This window comes from Prionailurus bengalensis, chromosome C1 (genome assembly GCF_016509475.1).
Source record: "Prionailurus bengalensis isolate Pbe53 chromosome C1, Fcat_Pben_1.1_paternal_pri, whole genome shotgun sequence".
In the NCBI taxonomy this organism is placed as follows: Eukaryota; Metazoa; Chordata; class Mammalia; order Carnivora; family Felidae; genus Prionailurus; species Prionailurus bengalensis.
The window spans coordinates 127,740,028-127,757,356 of NC_057345.1; the positions used below are offsets into that span (position 1 = coordinate 127,740,028).

The following is a 17,329-nucleotide window of genomic DNA, read 5'->3' on the forward strand; positions in this document are numbered from 1 at the left end:
GTTGTTCAAGGCAAAGGAAACATCATGTTCAAGTAACCTGAAACAGGAAGGAGCTTGGCAAGTACAAAGATAAGCCAAAATGATAAGAGTTTGTGATTGAGGAGTCTGAAGAGGTAAAGACCAAATCGTGACTACCTTGTAGGCCCCATTATAGATGTTTGTTTCTTAAATCAGAGCAGTGGGAATCCTGTGATAAATATTTAACCAAGGCAATAACATGTGGTCACACATGTGTTTTTAAAAAGTCATTAGGGCTGTTCCAGGTAGAATAGATAAGGAGGAAATGAGGGAAGACACAAAGACACGATAGACTACTGCTACAGTAGTCAAGCCAGAGATCCTGCTTGCTTGGATCCAGGGTAGCAGCAGTGGAAATAAAAGAAAAGTAGATAGAAGGTAGGTAAAACTTGCAGTAGTAATTAACTGCATGGGAGAATTAGAAAATGGATTGTAGCAAGCCCGAATTCTTCTATAGTATGCTGGGTAAGAGATAGTGCCACTTAATTCAGGAATTTTAAAGGAGAACCAGGTTTGGGGGCAGAATTGAATATTGCTAGAATTTGTGTGAAAATGTAATCCCATTTTCACCTTTGGGTTCGCAGTCGCCAGGTAGGCATGTTTTTCTCTTGATTTTTCAACTAATGTAAAAAAAAATGTGTGGTCAGATATCACTTGGTTTTATGAGACTTCTTTGCAATGAAAGAGGAAGGGTCAAACTCAGGGCTGATGTATAGTTAGACTTTCAGACAGTTTAAGCAGAGGCACTACATTCTCTGCTCTGTTAGAGTCTAAGAGGGATCTACTATGTATTATTTGAGAGGGAAATATTAACCTTCGGCCTAGTTTTCTTGATCAGGGACAGAACTGAATGATCTGTGAAGCTACTTCTGGTTTTAAGGTTCTCTGGGTGTGTTTGTTTATTTCACAAGCACATGAAATTTCCAGTGAGCACAAGAATACTCTTTTGAGCCATGTTCTTGGTATGTGAGCAAGGAGGTCCTTTGGGTATTGATACCATTTATTGTTACAGCATATGTGTGTTAAATAGGACCCTAGTGGTCTAAAGGAGCACATGCAGGTACTCCCTAGAGGCCTTATTTATTTTTCAAGTTGAAGGCCTTGGGTTCATTTTTATTTGTATGGCAAAAGTTTCCAAAGTCTTAAAAATACATAATACAAGTTTACAGAATGATTTCAAAAGACTTCTTTTTCTGAGTCAGAATTAATAATGTAATTCATACTTCTCTGCTATAGTTCCATCTGTATACTAGCATTAGATTCCCTTAGGAGTATTCCTGTTGTTACTGGCACTGCATGTTCTTTAGAGTACTGTTTCTATGGAGCTCAACATAACAAAGTCATGAACTTAACTAAAATTGTCTGTTTTCTTGCTATTTCTCAGCTTTATTAAGGAAGTAAAAGATTAATATGCTCTTATTATGTATATATCTACAGAACAGACTCCCATATACATATACCTAGCAGATCAAAATACCTGTTTTAAGAATGGCCATGTGTTGATAATTGTTAAAATTGAATAAAGGCTACATTGAGATTCATTACACAGCTCTCTTAACATTTGTATGTGTCTGAATTTTTCCATAATAAAAAATTAAACTAAAAAAAGTCATCTTTAATTTTTTTTAAACATTACTTTTTTTAGAAATCATCTACATATTCTAGCATCATGCTTATGATATACAGTTTTTAGGAGAAAAATGAGCCATAATAATTCAGTGTTAAGTTTTATATATAAGAGTCTTCATATTTTGTTTCAGGGACAGAATGATGCTGTTGAAATTGGAACAAGAAATTTTAGATTTCATTGGTAATAATGAGTAAGTCCTGACATTTAACAAGAAAACAAATTGTCATCATAGTTCTCCTTGACTTACTAAATTAGTTTTTCTTCTACTTCTAGGTCTCCACGTAAAAAATTTCCCCCAATGACATCTTACCATAGGATGCTATTACACAGAGTAGCTGCTTACTTTGGATTAGACCACAATGTTGATCAGAGCGGGAAGTCTGTCATAGTAAACAAAACTAGCAATACAAGAATGTAAGTATCAACAAATGTAGGCATTTGTTAAGTATGTGTGTGATTATAGTTTATCTTTCTATAGCACTTTTCATCTGAGGTTTTCCATAGGTTTTAGCAGCTTTATGACAACCTTATGTAATAGGGCCAAAAATACTTTTAGCATACCAGATACAAAATGCACCAGTCTAGACTAAAATAAGGCAGATGAATGAGGACTGGTTTAAAAAAGCAAAACCAAAAAAACTTCAGAAATCATAGTAACAGTGCTGTTTCAAAACTATTCACTTGGATTTTTTTTTTAATTTATGTAATTTAGATACCTGTGGCCAACCTTAGGCAAATTTGTTCTGTTTTGTTTTGTTTTGTTTTGTTTTGTTTTGTTTTGTTTTGTTTTAAGGCAGATTTTGACACCCTCACATTTAATTTATCTTCCATCACTTTACAATCCTTTCAATCTCTGGTTTTGCTTCTTTCTCCCACAAATCTCGAGAAGGTGGGACTGTTGGTTAATAATATAGTATTATCCATAATGTTGTATTCCCCCTTCTGAGCTATGTACAATTGACCAAGGAAAAAATTTAAAGGAGTTAAGAGGAGCCATTTGCTTAAAAAGTGATAGCTTTATAGTGTTAGTGAATTGCAGCATCAGTACTGGTATTTGGGACCAAAAGGCCCAGTGCAGAGGCACCTAAAATTTTAACATATACCACAGTATCTCCCCTGCTTCTCTTTCTTTCTTTCTTTCTTTCTTTCTTTCTTTCTTTCTTTCTTTCTTTCTTTCTTTCTTTCTTTCTTTCTTTCTTTTCTTTCTTCCTTCCTTCCTTCCTTCCTTCCTTCCTTCCTTCCTTCCTTCCTTCCTTCTTCTCCTCCCCTCCCCTCCCCTCCCTTCTCCTCTCCTCTCCTCTCCTCTCTTCAGCGTGAGGCGGGGTGGGGGGAGAGAGAATACTAAGCAGGTTCCATGCTAAGTGCAGAGCCAGACACAGGCCTGGATCTCATGACCCTGGAATCATGACCTGAGCCAAAACTCAAGAGTTGGATGCTCAGCCAACTGAGCCATCCAGACACCCCTCTTCTGCCTATTTCTAAAACTAGTCCTAAAGCAACTTAAGTTGCTTGTTAAGTTCAGCTGAAATTTATACTTTGATGGTTAATCTGCCTATTGGAATTTTCTGTATCAATTTCATATGTGGCAGCAGTGGGTCTGTGGTAATGAGCGTCAGCTTCAGATGATATAGATAATGCTGAAATTAATTATTTTTCTGCTTTTCTTAAAGCTATACTTCTCTTAGGGTCTATTTTTATTTAAATCCAAGTTATTTAACGTAAAATTGAGTAATAATTTCAGAAATAGAAATTAGTGATTCATCACTTACATGTAATACCCAGTGCTCATCCCAACTGTCTTCCTTATTGCCCCTCGCCCCTTTAGCCCATCCAACACCCTGCCAGCAACCCTCAGTTTGTTCTCTGTATTTATGTCTTTTATGGTTTGTCTCCCTCTCTATTTTTATATTATTTTTGCTTCCCTTGCCTTATAATCATCTGTTTTGTATCTTAAATTACACATATGACTGAAATCAATATATTTGTCTTTCTCTGACTTATTTTGCTTAGCATAATACACTCTATTTCCATCCACATTGTTGCAAATGGCAAGATTTCTTTTTTTTTTTTTTTTTGATCTGTGAGAAATATTCCATTGTGTATATATATACCACATATTCTTTATCCATTTATAAGTCCATGGACATTTGGACTATTTCTATGCTTTAGCTATTGTCGATAGTGCTGCTATAAACATCGGGGTACATGTGCCCCTTCAAATCAGCACTCCTGTATCTTTTGGATAAATACCTAGTAGTGGAATTGCTGCGTCATAGGGTAGTTCTATTTTTAATTTTTTGAGGAACCCCCATACTGTTTTCCAAGGCGGCTGCACCGCCACCAGCATTCCCAACAGCAGAACGAAAGAGTTCATCTTTCTCTACATCCACACCAACACCTGAGTTGTTAATTTTAGCCATTCTGACAGTTGTGAGGTGGTATCTCGTGGTTTTGATTTGTATTTCCTTGATGAGTGATGTTGAACATCTTTTCATGTGTTGGTTAGCTATCTGGATGTCTTCTCTGGAAAAGTGTTCATGTCTTTTGTCCATTTCTTCACTGAATGATTTGGTTTTTGGGTGTTGAATGTGATAAATTCTTTGTAGATTTTGGATAACCCTTTATCTGTTATGTCATTTGTAAAATTCTTCTCCCATTCCATCGGTTGCCTTTTAGTTTTGCCGATTGTTTACTTCACTGTGCAGAAGCCTTTCTATCTTGATGAGGTCCCAATAGTTCATTTTTGCTTTTGTTTCCCTTGTCTCTGGAGACATGTCAAGTAAGAAGTTGCTGTAGCCGAGGTCAAAGAGGTTGTTGCCTGTTTTCTCCTCTAGGATTTTGATGGCTTCCTGTCTTATGTTGAAGTCTTTCATCCATTTTGAGTTTATTTTTGTGTATGGTGTAAGAAAGTGGTCCAGGTTCATTCTTTGGCATGTCGCTGTCCAGTTTTCCCAGCACCACTTGCTGAAGAGACTGTCTTTGTGCCGTTGGAGATTCTTTCCTGCTTTGTCAAAGATTAGTTGACCATACATTTGTGGGTCCATTTCTGTGTTCTCTATTCTGGTTCGTTGATCTGAGTGTCTGTTTTTGTGCCAGTACCATACTGTCTTGATGATTACAGCTTTGTAATACAGCTTCAAATCTGGATTTGTGATGCCTCCAGCTTTGGTTTTCTTTTTCAGGATTGCTTTGGCTGTTCAAGGTCTTTTCTGACTCCATACAAATACAGGATTGTTGTTCTAGCTCTGTGAAGAATTCTGGTGTTATTTTGATAGGGATTGCTCTTAGGAGCTTATCTATGAACTATTCATTTTTCATGGTTGTATTTATTCACTTATGTCCCTTGTATTACAATGGCCTTTACTCTGATAGCTGCCATATTGTTTACTGAAATAAAGTTGATTTTCATCTGTTTCTTACAGTATTTTGTCAACTAAATACATTGGTGGAACCTAATATTTTTAAATGTTTGTTCCTACAGTTAAATTAATGACAATAGATATCTTTAAAAAGGACCTTGTCTTCCTTTAGGGATTATTTTACCCACAAATGTGAATGGTACTTAATTTTTTTCTGCTTGTTCCTTACTCTTTTAATAATATCCTCATCAGTTAGTTGTTTCCCAAGGACAGTAACCGTAAGATATGAACTGAACTGAAGGTGAATAGAACTCAAAATCATTTAACCAGTACCTTTCAACATTACTCAGAGCTGCTGGATACCCAAGCACATGTACATTAGCAGGCATTTTGTCTAACATTTCGACTGGTGACTCTCTAAGGTTTTCAATACAGTGTAACCTCAGTTATTTGAATGCTATGAATGATGTCAGAAAGCTTTAGGGTTCTCTTTATCAATATAATCAAAAGTTTGGCTAAATATAATGATTATGATGTACTTAAAGAAGAATGGATTGATAACATAATTACAACTAGACATTCAGATCATTGAAGTTACACTGTATTCTTATTTTATATCTTCTGGAATATGAAGAAGGTTGTAAATCAGAAAACCTTAGAGATCTGCTCCACATTGAATAAATGCAAACTTACCTTTTCCTCATAGGCAAATTACCCGCTCCAGCCTTGAACCAGTGGTGTTGTGGATGTCAACAACCCGGTGTCCACTGGGGTGTCTCAATGGAGCGGGAAGTTGGCGATTGCAGGGCAGTAAATTCAGGCATCTATAAAAGAAAGAGGTAAGACAGTCTTAAGGTTAGCTGAAATGCCTGCCAATGCTATTTGGTGTGGGAATCCAGCTGCTCTTAGAAAAGTTGCCAGGCCCTTGGTTAAACCTTAGAGTTGACTTTGGAATAACTCTTGTGCCCAAGTACAGACACCTTCAATAAAGAAAAATGACTTTGGACAGCTACAAAAAAAGTTGATATAAGTAAACAGGGTAATCCTGTGACAGAAATAACATACTACCATCTTCAGAACTAAATAGACAACCTTGCAAATTCCTACTAAAGAAAGCAATTTTTTTCTCATCAGTTTGGTCATGATGTTTTTACTCTTGTTTTTGTTCTTCTTAGTTCTGTATACATATAGCTCTGTGTGGAGATCTGCCCTTCGTTTCACCTAAGTACGTTGTAAAATAAAGATTTCTTCAACTTACTTAGATAAGTTTTATTTTTAAATCTTGTTTTGCATAATTTGACAGGATATAGAAACAGTACTTTATTAAAAATTCACTAGGTTAAAACAAATACTCAGAAGCATTCCTTAAATATTCTACATAATGATATATATGGTCATGTTTGCTGAAGATGTTATTACTTAGGTTTTTTTGGTTCAGAAATGTACTTGGTATTCACAGTATATTACATCACTGTATAATACATATTTAAGCTATATTTAAAAAACTACTCAGGGCTTCAGTTAACCTTTCTTTGTACCTCTAAATATATTTTTATGTACCATTTATTTCAAAAGAATAATTCCAGTTTTATAACAGGATGTTATTAAGTCACAAGAGTATTAAATAAATTAATTTGTTGAAGCTGACAATATATTTTAGAAAGGGAAGTTTTACGTAATTTTGATTTTCCACGGACTACAACCTCATGTATGTCTTCAGGATGTCATTAGAACTTGCAACACTTCTGTAGAGGAAAGACAAATCAGCCATAAAATGTATTGTTATAATTTTATAATTATTACTTCTTTAACCTCCAAAAAGAATTATTTCTTTTTTAACCTGTTTCAATTAATATAAATCAAAGATGTACCCTGCTATAATTAAGAATTCTTGGTTGCATTTGAAATTAACCTCTTAAGTTTTAAAGCAGCCACAAAAAATATTACTACTTTCAGTTATATCACACCAAATGTAAGAATGTAATATAAGATACAACACTATACTTTATTCTTTTTTCCCAGAATTTTTCCTTAGATTTAGAGGAGGCAATGCAAAGAGGATAAATAGGCTTTGAGTCTGCCATACCAATGTGCCAGCTGTGCCTCAGTCATCCACTTGCCCTTGACCTTGGACAGTTGCCTAAGCCATTTGAACCTCAGCTTTTTTCAGTAATATTTATAATAATAACAAACTTCTACTGAGTGTTTACTTTTTAAGTGCTATTCATTTATTAATTCACTTCATTTTCAGAACAACCCCGTGAAGTAGGTATCCTGTAATTTAATTTACAAATGAGGAAACTAGGGAACAGAAAGGTTAAGTAACTTGCACAAGTCCTGAAGCAACTAAAGTGGTGAAGCTGAATATTTGAACCCAAGCAGTCTGATTCCAGAGCCCACAGTGTATTTTTCATACGGCCTTTCAGTCATAACATAGAGCAGTTAATACCTTCTCATAAGATTATTATGAAGAGTAAATGAGATAACATAAATATTAATTATTAGTGGCACTAATGAGTGGTAATTTGCATTGCTTTGATTACTTTTCATAACATGTTGTATTTAACTTTTCTGTAAATATTGTGTACTATCTTTCCTGTTCCCTTCGTGGTTTTTGTAGACCTGATCAGAAATTCAATGAACATATTAAGGATGATAAAGGTGAAGACTTTCAGAAACGATATATCCTCAAGAGAGACAACTCCAGCTTTGACAAAGATGATAACCAGGTAATCTGTCACAACTGCAGCTTTTTTCTAGGTGCAGGACTTATCCCAACTGATCATTTTCCCGAGAATTAATTGTTTTCGTTCCTTTAGATGAGAATACGTTTGAAAGATGACAGAAGGAGCAAATCTATAGAAGAAAGAGAAGAGGAGTACCAGAGAGCCAGAGACCGAATATTTTCCCAAGATGTATGTACTGATTTATATTTAGATCTCACTGTTAAAATATATGCTAATCGCATTGGGGGGGGGGTCACTCCTTTTATAATCTATTGATCATTTATTTGTAACCGTATCTGTTATATTTAAAGTCACTTGTTAGAAATACTGAGATCCATCTTGTTCATGTTAATAATTTAATAGTTTATAAAATGCTACATTGCAGCAGTTATATAAATATTTCAAAAACTGCATGCTTATAGACTACAGAGTAGTAGTGTTGAACTGAATATATAGTTAGTATAATTTTTTTTCCTTCCAAACTTCTCACAGATTTCAGATTTTTAGAACATTCATCATAGTCTACAAAATCATGGACTCTAAGTTCTACTTGGTAGTAGATTTTTCTCAATAAATAACTTGTTTCTTTTAAAGTAAAACTAATTTTTAGATTAATATTGTCTACTTTTTTAAGTGATTATGTGAAAGAAATCTTTAAAGTGGGTAATTATTTTTTACATATATTTGAGAAGAGATTTAGTTTGGTCTGACCAGTGTCTGTTAAGCACCCATTCTGTTTAGTACTAGGTTTTATTCATGGATATATGAATTATGTAATTTGTGTTAACATTGCCAGAGATGGAAATTTCAATGGTAAAAAAACAAAGAGTAACACTAAAATCCAAACTATCAGTTAATATTCGTACAAATCTTATTGACCACCTATAGTAGGTGCTATGCTGGGCACTGGAGGACACATCCATTTACACTTAAAATAAGTTATCCCCCAAACAGTGCTATATATACATATGGTAGGTATTATCATTGTTTTTATCTTACAGATAAGGAAACTGAGGTTCGAGGAGGCTAAGTAAAGTAGCAAAAGATCATATAGCTAGAAAATGACAGAGATTGGGATTTCAGCCCAGGTCTGCTGTCCTCAGAGCCTGATAAACTAGATGTAATTCTCTCTGTAGTTTCTAAGATTGATGAGGCCTCTACCCCGATGAATAGCCAGGTAATGACAATATGATATGTGATGTAGGTGGAGACATGAAGGTAAAATAAGGGACATGGCAGAAAAGCATCACAAAACAGAACTCAGGAGTGAGAGGAAGAGTTAGCTTCCAAACAGAGACTCCAAGGGAGTGAAATGTTCCAAGTAGAGGGTCAGTATTTGCAGAGGCCCAGAGTTAAAGGAGAAGTTGACACATGAAGACTAAAAAATTCAGAGGACCTGGACTATAGCCTACGTGACACAGAAAGTGAGGAAAGTTTAGATTAGAGAAATAAGCAGGAAGCAGATGACTTGACCCAGGAAGCAGATGACCTGTCCCTGAAAGCTGGTTAAGGTGGTTGGGCCTTTAGTTAGAGCAGGAGGCAGCAAACTTTTTCTGTAAAGAGCCAGATAATTAATATTTTAGGCTTTTAGAGTCATGCGGTATTTTATTGCAACAACTCAAATCTGCCTTTTTAATGTGAAAGCGGATGTAGAAAATACATAAATAAATGCGCACGGCTGTGTTCGAATAAAACTTTATTTGCAAAAACAGGTGGCTGACCATAGTTTGCTGACCTCTATGCAAACAGCGGAGAGCTGTTAAAGGAGGGAAGAGATGTGATAAGATTGACATTTTAGAAAGACTTTTGTGGCTTCTATTGTTTAAATTGGATTAAAAGGGCAAAACTAGTAGCTGGAAAACCAGTTAGAAGACTGTTATAATAATACAAGCAAAAATGGTGGTTGCCCGAGCTAAGTTCATAGCATTAGAACAGTTTGGTTCTAAGCTGCATTGAGGTATAGCTGCTTGCTTGTTCACTGCTACAGTCACAACCAAAGCACAGGTGATCAAAATGTTGAGTGAATGAGGTGGAATCTATAGATTGGTGTACACCTTCAGTATATAATAGTGAAAAGGGGTTCACTTGTTTGGAAGAGATTATTTGAATTTCAGATTAATTTGTGCCCCAGAAATGAATGGCTTTTGTTAAAAGTAAGCATAATGTGTCCAAGCCAAAAATAATTTCATTGTTACTTATTTATGTCCCCCTATCACTATTTTGGATTTTTTTCGCAGGGCTAAATGATAACTTATTAAATATTACTGCATGTGTTTTTTGTTGTCATCACCAGTTTATGTATTTGACAAAAGCTCAACTTCTTATATCTCTTCTTTCTTTCTAGTCCCTGTGTTCCCAAGAGAATTATATTATTGACAAAAGGTGAGGGAATTTTTAACATTCATTTGTTAACTCTCTGATTGATGCTAATAAAAATAAAAATGTCTCATTAAAATGCCAACAGAATCCAAGACGAGGATGCTAGTAGTACCCAGCAGAGGCGTCAGATATTTAGGTATTGAAAGCATGTTTTCATGCAGTATTAAAAACTCAAAGCATTTTTTCTCTATTCTTTCCCCTTTTGTCCTATTAGCTTTTCAAAGTTTTCTTTCTAAATTACAGAGTTAATAAAGATGCTTCAGGGAGATCAACAAATAGCCATCAAAGCAGCACTGAGAATGAACTGAAGTATTCTGAACCACGACCCTGGAGCAGTACAGATTCAGACAGTTCCCTCCGAAACTTCAAGCCTGCTGTTACCAAAGCCAGCAGCTTCAGTGGAATCTCGGTCCTGACAAGAGGTGATAGTTCGGGGAGCAGCAAAAGCATAGGCAGGCTTTCAAAAACAGGTATAAATATTTGTCTAGAACTGTGCAGTCATAACATTCGTTTCCCTATTGCTGCCTTAGCTCTTTATTTATCAGATGACTTCTGCAGTTATCCTAACATCTAAAATTCCTACCAGCAGTGCATTGAGCAGCTCCACAGTACTTCAGAGGTAATGGGTGTATTGACATTAGGATTCATTCTCTGCTCAAGAGAGATTTACAAACATCAGTTAAAGTAAAAATCCTCTCTTGTGACATAAACTTAATCAAGTTAGTTCAGTGAAATGTCATCTGTTGTTTGAGTCCCCAGAGGTGGTTGGAAATTCTCCATTGCTTATTTATAATTAGAAGGCCTGGTTTCTTACCTAGGATTATTTAACATTGGTTGCATTTTCAGCTAATACTATCAGTTATTGATTGTATTTTTCATGATAAAGTCATTCATTTGCCATTCAAAGAATCAGTAAAATTGCTGAGAAGTTTCTGAGGATTTTTCAAGAAAAATAATGTGATGTAATTATTCTGAATGAATGAAAATTTTAGTAACATCCTCATTCTCCTAGTTTCTTTGCTTTTAGGGTACCTTACATTTAGGCTCATACATTTTCTCTTCACCTTTACTAACTGGGTTTAATACTAAAGACCCTCACATCTCTCTTAGGATCCTTGCAGATCTTTATTTGTATTCCAAAATTAGCTTTAAAAGTTAGCAGAAATGGCTATCTTTAGCCTATCTGGGTTATCGTAGACATATGGTATTGTACAGGTAACATGGGAGAGATTTAGAGGTGGCCAAGTATTTTTTTATTAATCCTTGTCTATAATCAGTGCTTTAAATTAAGGCTTATGAATTGCACTCGTCACCCTTTCTTATTATAATGTTCATATTAAAAATATCTTAGTGTATATCATAGAATATTGCTAAAGATAGGTAAATTTTGTTAATATAAGAAATATGTATATGCACAAGATATGCATTTATTTGGGAAACAAGTCATCATAACAATAACTTTGAGAAGATCATTTAGGAACACTGCTGAATTAAAACATTTTAAGATCGTGTCCTATTTATAATCTATATTCTCTTCAGAGATGAAACATTATTTAACTCTTAATAGGGAAAAATTATTTTTGGTAGAGTTTTTATCGGGTCATTTGGCACAACTTAAAATAGAAGAAGGCAGTCTGTATAAGTGTATCATATTTGTTCATTTCATTCATTAAAGAGTAATTCTCCATCCCAGAGTCAACTCTTACTTAAAACCTAGTTAACCATATACAGTTTAAAAATCTTTTTCTTTCTTTGATTGTCTTATTATCCAGTTTTAGCCATTTTACTGAAAGTCAGTAACATTTTCAGTCTCTGGGTGATAGAAAACGAAATAGATTGCAGGGATAAAAACAGCTAAAATAAATTATCACATTTATTAAGTTTAGCAAGAAATAAATTTTAAAACTAATGCTAATATGAATACTCGGAATATTTTTCATGCTGTCTTTGTCCCTTGATATGATAAACAATTAAATGTTGACTCTATAGGAAGATGCTATGATTCTGAGCTTAAAATGGAATTCTGCAATGAAACTTCCCAATTGTGTCTCTTGATAGAGAATTTATCATTTTTGTTATCTCCTATACTACTCTTAATCTTTCTGTGTTCTTATAGATAAGGGGTTTCTGGTATAAGAGATTTGGGGCATTTGGCTGTGCTATGTTCTTTTTCCTGGGGAAAATTATAATCTGTGTATTCCTAAGTGTTAATCTAAAAGGTAAAATGTACATAAGTTTGTGCTTTGGGGAATGTGGGTAATGTGCTTTTTGTGGCTGTCTGTGGCTGGTGTTATTATAATCTTGCTCAAGTTGCATGCTTTGGCTATGACTTCTCTGACAACTTATGTGATCAGTTTGCTGTATTAAACTTGTTGATTATGGGGAGGGGAAGCAAAATTATATAGTAAATCAAAAATAGCCATTGCTTTTATGTGGTAACTGCATGTTATGTAATGTGGATTTTATTGTTACATATTTAAAGCCTTCGTTTTTATATGAGGTTTAAAAAATCCATATTTTTCATTACTCCTCCCTAGGTTCTGAGTCTTCTGGTAGTGTAGGGTCATCTACGGGCTCTCTTTCTCACATCCAGCAGCCTCTTCCAGGTACAGCTCTCAGCCAGTCTTCTCATGGCGCACCTGTCGTCTATCCAACTGTCAGCACTCATAGCTCTCTTTCCTTTGATGGTGGCCTAAATGGGCAAGTCGCATCTCCTAGCACTAGCTTCTTTTTGCTTCCCTTGGAAGCGGCAGGCATACCACCTGGCAGTATTCTGATCAACCCACAAACAGGTTGGTATCGAGAAAAAGGTGTTTATTTCAGTTGAGATATCAGGAGTTACTGAAAAATAAAAACTGTGTATTAAATGTATTATTTGTATATGTGTTGTCAATTTTTTATTTTTCATGAGTAATTAGCATTTTCCCTAGAACTTTAATAAAACATTTCTGCTAGAAAATGTTACAAGATATATTTATATCAAGAAGTATTTTTCTCTTTGTGACATCCAGACATCACCTTTTAGGCTAACCATAATTGAAAAATGGTTCATTTCTTAGAAATGAGACAATGACCATTGAAAGAGCTTTATTTGATTTAAAAAAGTAAAAATTATCCTGGGGAAAATAGTATGCATTTCATGAGGAAGGAGAAAGTAAGCAGCTCTTATTCATTATAGAATGAAGGAGAAAGAACATATAAGTTATTGTCCTTCTGAATATAGTAATTGTTTTCTCCTAAGGAAAAGGTAAGGCACATTTTATTATCAGAAAAAAGAAATAGGTAGTCCTTATGAATTAATATTGAAGACACATATTCTTTGCAGTTAGGTAATAATTCTCATCTTTTCAGCATGTATTATGTATCATGTACTGTGTTAGGTGCTTGAAACACATTACTTATCATCATTACAATCTTGGTAGGTGAAGTCCCCATTTACGTGTAAGGAAACTAAACTTCAGAGAGATTAAGAAACTGCAGTCATAATACATTTCATTATGCATGTCGTATGGGCAAATATAGAAAACATCTTTTAAAAGATCACATGAAGTCTGGTCTCTATTCAAAATGTTATGGCGCAGTAATTTTGTGAGAATGAGAACAACCTTATAAATCATTTGATAACCTTTCTTAGAAATTCGTACACTTAACTCATGTGGTCACATCAGCACAGCAGTAGTTGGGCAAGATAGGTACAGTCGAGAGTGTCTCTGTGTGCTCCTGAACCTTTTGTTTGTTGTAGAGAAGACCATGGCTTGGAACTCATTACCTTCAGATTTCTTTGCATCTGTTTTTTAAGATTTTTTAAGTATTTGTTTCTATTAGAAGAAATGAATAACTGACTATTCAGAAATTCCGTTTTTGCTTAATAACCATTATCTTCTTCTCCTTGAGATTTATTATATTACTAAACTTCTTGTTTTTCTGGAGCAGGATATAAGATGACTTAATATACTATTTACTATTACTTTTCATTCAAAACATTTTAATGATTTTTCAATGATATGAAAGATTCTACTGAATAGGAAATTATAGAATGAGCAACAGATCAACCTGTAATTGAATTGTATTCTTAATTTTAAATGAGTCCAAAAGTGATCTCTTTGCTTTTTGAGAACAGCATTACAACACATCCAATGTTTTCAAACGGCCCTTAAGTTACTTTTAAGCATGCTTCCAATCATATCTTCTCTACCATTTTTGTTCAAAATTACATAACAATCAACAAATACCCAGCATTACTTGTTTTCATATAACTAAATTATCAAGAAACTTAATGAAAATTATTTGAATTTGAAGGACTTTTCCCACTTGGTATCAGTGGAACAATGTATTCTTCTCTCCCCACAATTATTTTATTATGTCATAAGTTTCAGAAAGCAAATGGGGGGTTTTACCATGGAAGAAAGGATATTATTAAGACAATTTTTAACAATTGTTCAGTCAGATTTCTCTTAACTTCTCTATTCTTCCCATTCTAAATGGGTATCATAGTATATTTCACATAGTCCCCTTTTTTTCTATTCTTTTTTTTTTTAAATAATATAGTGTATAGTGTAAGGAAAAATACTAATCTGTGTATCTGTTTACCTCTGCTTTGAAAAAAAAAAATTCTGGAAGAAGGGTATCCAAATTGTTAACTACAAGATTATGGGGGGATTTATTTTCTTTCGATCCCTATTTATTGGTTATTTTCCCACAATAAAAATATTTTCATAATAAGAAAAAGTTGTTCAGAATGTATGTGTAGAAAAGAGTAAAATTCATTTACTTAGGCACTTCAGATATCCCCCCAGTAATTAGTAAGCAATAACAATAAGCCTCTAAATCAATATTAAAGGTTTTTTTCATACCTGTGAATCAAGCTCACTAGAATTAAAAAGTTATTTTACAAAATTCTTCAGAGTTCACAACTTACAACTTTAGAAGTTATAAAATAAAGGGGCGCCTGGGTGGCGCAGTCGGTTAAGCGTCCGACTTCAGCCAGGTCACGATCTCGCCGTCCGTGAGTTCGAGCCCCGCGTCAGGCTCTGGGCTGATGGCTCGGAGCCTGGAGCCTGTTTCCGATTCTGTGTCTCCCTCTCTCTCTCTGCCCCTTCCCCGTTCATGCTCTGTCTCTCTCTGTCCCAAAAATAAATAAACGTTGAAAAAAAAATTTTTTTTTTTAAAAATAAGTTATAAAATAAGGACTCTGCCATCAAGTCCATGATTTGAAATTTGAAGCTGGCAAGCATTTTTAATTTTCATCCAGTGTTAATTTCACTAATTAAGCATATGCATTGTGGTCTATAAATTAGCTCTTTCTCTTGGGGCGCCTGGGTGGCTCAGTCAGTTAGGCGTCCGACTTCGGCTCAGGTCACGATCTCGCGGTCCGTGAGTTAGAGCCCCGCGTCAGGCTCTGGGCTGATGGCTCGGAGCCTGGAGCCTGTTTCCGATTCTGTGCCTCCCTCTCTCTCTGCCCCTCCCCCGTTCATGCTCTGTCTCTCTCTGTCCCAAAAATAAATAAACGTTAAAAAAAAATTAAAAAAAAAAATTAGCTCTTTCTCACTACATAATAGAGGCTAATTAATAACGTTCCAGTATCCCAAAGTCAAGAATTTTTTTCTTAAAACTGAAATCGTTAAAGCACTACAGGACCACAGTCCTATAACTGAATCCCTTGAGCAAGATATTCAGAATTCAGAGTTTTTCGAAAAATGCTGTGTATTATAAAATAACTCCAGGAGGTTTTAGAGCAGCACCTACATAGTAAAACACTGCAGCAGAATTTTCAAATATTTACTCTGTGAGAAACTTAACAGAAGACCATGGGGGAAGGGAAGGGGAAATAATAGTTACAAACAGGGAGGGAGGTAAACTACAAGAAACTTAAATACAGAGAACAAACTGGCAGGGGAGGGGGTGGCGGGGAGGGAAAACAGGTGATAGACATTGAGGAGGGCACTTGTTGGGATGAGCACTGGGTGTTGTATGTAAGCCAGTTTGACAATAAATTATATTTTTAAAAAATGAAAAAAAAAATTTAAGTGAGAAAAATAAAGACTATTAAAATAGGCTCAGGTAAGGTCACACTTTGTTTCCTCTGCTAAGAAAATCTTTTGGTCTTCAGAAACTTGGCTTTGGGATTTTGAGTAAGGATTATAGACCTGTGTTACAGATTGTTCATAGAAATGACCTATGTTCGGTCTCAATTGTAAATGGTTTTTTTCCCTCCTCTTATAATTTTTCAGGTCAGCCCTTCATAAACCCAGATGGAAGTCCAGTTGTGTATAATCCTCCTATGACTCAACAACCTGTTAGAACCCAAGTGCCTGGACCTCCACAGCCACCTCTGCCACCCCCACCACCTCAACAACAAGCAGCTAATCACATTTTCTCACAGGTGCACATATCCATGATTACATAATGCTAAGTTCACCTCCCTTTATATATTTGGGTTTAAACTCACTAATTATAATTATAATTGGGCTAGCCCAAGTATCTCTTAGAACTTTAATATTCTGCACCAGTGATATCCCGCTCCGTTTGTAGGAAGAGAGGTTAACTTCACAGGATTTTCAGCCAATAAATACAGAATATATATTGGAAAGAAGGAAATTTCGTATCTCATGAGCCTGTGTGGTGAGTATGTTCTCCGTATTCTACAACAGCAAGAGATGGACAAAAGGAATAAAAAGAAAACTAAGATTATCCCAGTGAGCTAATAAGTAAGTTGTTCTAAGGTTCAACAGATCAAGAAGATAGAAGAAACTTAAGTTGCTCAAGTTCGGCAAGGTACTTTGCATCCCACCTATTCTACGAAAGAGGGAGGCAAAAACATTCTGAATTAGAATTCACAGAAGCACTCTTAATAGTATCTTGAATTTGTAGAAATGTTTAAAGTTTGCACATACACTTTCACATTCTGGCTATTCCCATATAGATGTATTATTCATCCTTGGGGAACTTGATTATCCCAGTGAAAACTCATTTACTTTTGTTCTTTTAAAGGTTGTATAACATACAGGGGCGCCTGGGTGGCGCAGTCGGTTAAGCGTCCGACTTCAGCCAGGTCACGATCTCGAGGTCCGGGAGTTCGAGCCCCGCGTCAGGCTCTGGGCTGATGGCTCAGAGCCTGGAGCCTGTTTCCGATTCTGTGTCTCCCTCTCTCTCTCTGCCCCTCCCCCATTCATGCTCTGTCTCTCTCTGTCCCAAAAATAAATAAACGTTGAAAAAAA

At 35.3% G+C, this 17,329-nt stretch overlaps 1 protein-coding gene across 34 annotated transcripts in view; it reads left to right on the forward strand.

Annotated features, from left to right (window-relative positions):
- R3HDM1 (R3H domain containing 1) overlaps positions 1-17,329 on the forward strand; it is a 208,592-nt gene that overhangs the window by 102,609 nt on the left and 88,654 nt on the right. For 17 of the 34 annotated variants that reach the window (XM_043573305.1, XM_043573306.1, XM_043573312.1 and 14 more), the window contains 8 exons: positions 1,779-1,838; positions 1,922-2,062; positions 7,628-7,736; positions 7,827-7,922; positions 10,078-10,115; positions 10,198-10,248; positions 10,356-10,582; positions 16,343-16,494. In XM_043573305.1, the coding sequence (XP_043429240.1) occupies positions 1,779-1,838; positions 1,922-2,062; positions 7,628-7,736; positions 7,827-7,922; positions 10,078-10,115; positions 10,198-10,248; positions 10,356-10,582; positions 16,343-16,494 (874 nt within the window). Of the gene's footprint in view, positions 1-1,778; positions 1,839-1,921; positions 2,063-5,713; positions 5,847-7,627; positions 7,737-7,826; positions 7,923-10,077; positions 10,116-10,197; positions 10,249-10,355; positions 10,583-12,649; positions 12,905-16,342; positions 16,495-17,329 lie in introns of those variants that run through there. The other 17 variants (XM_043573293.1, XM_043573285.1, XM_043573286.1 and 14 more) reach the window with 5 other exon arrangements.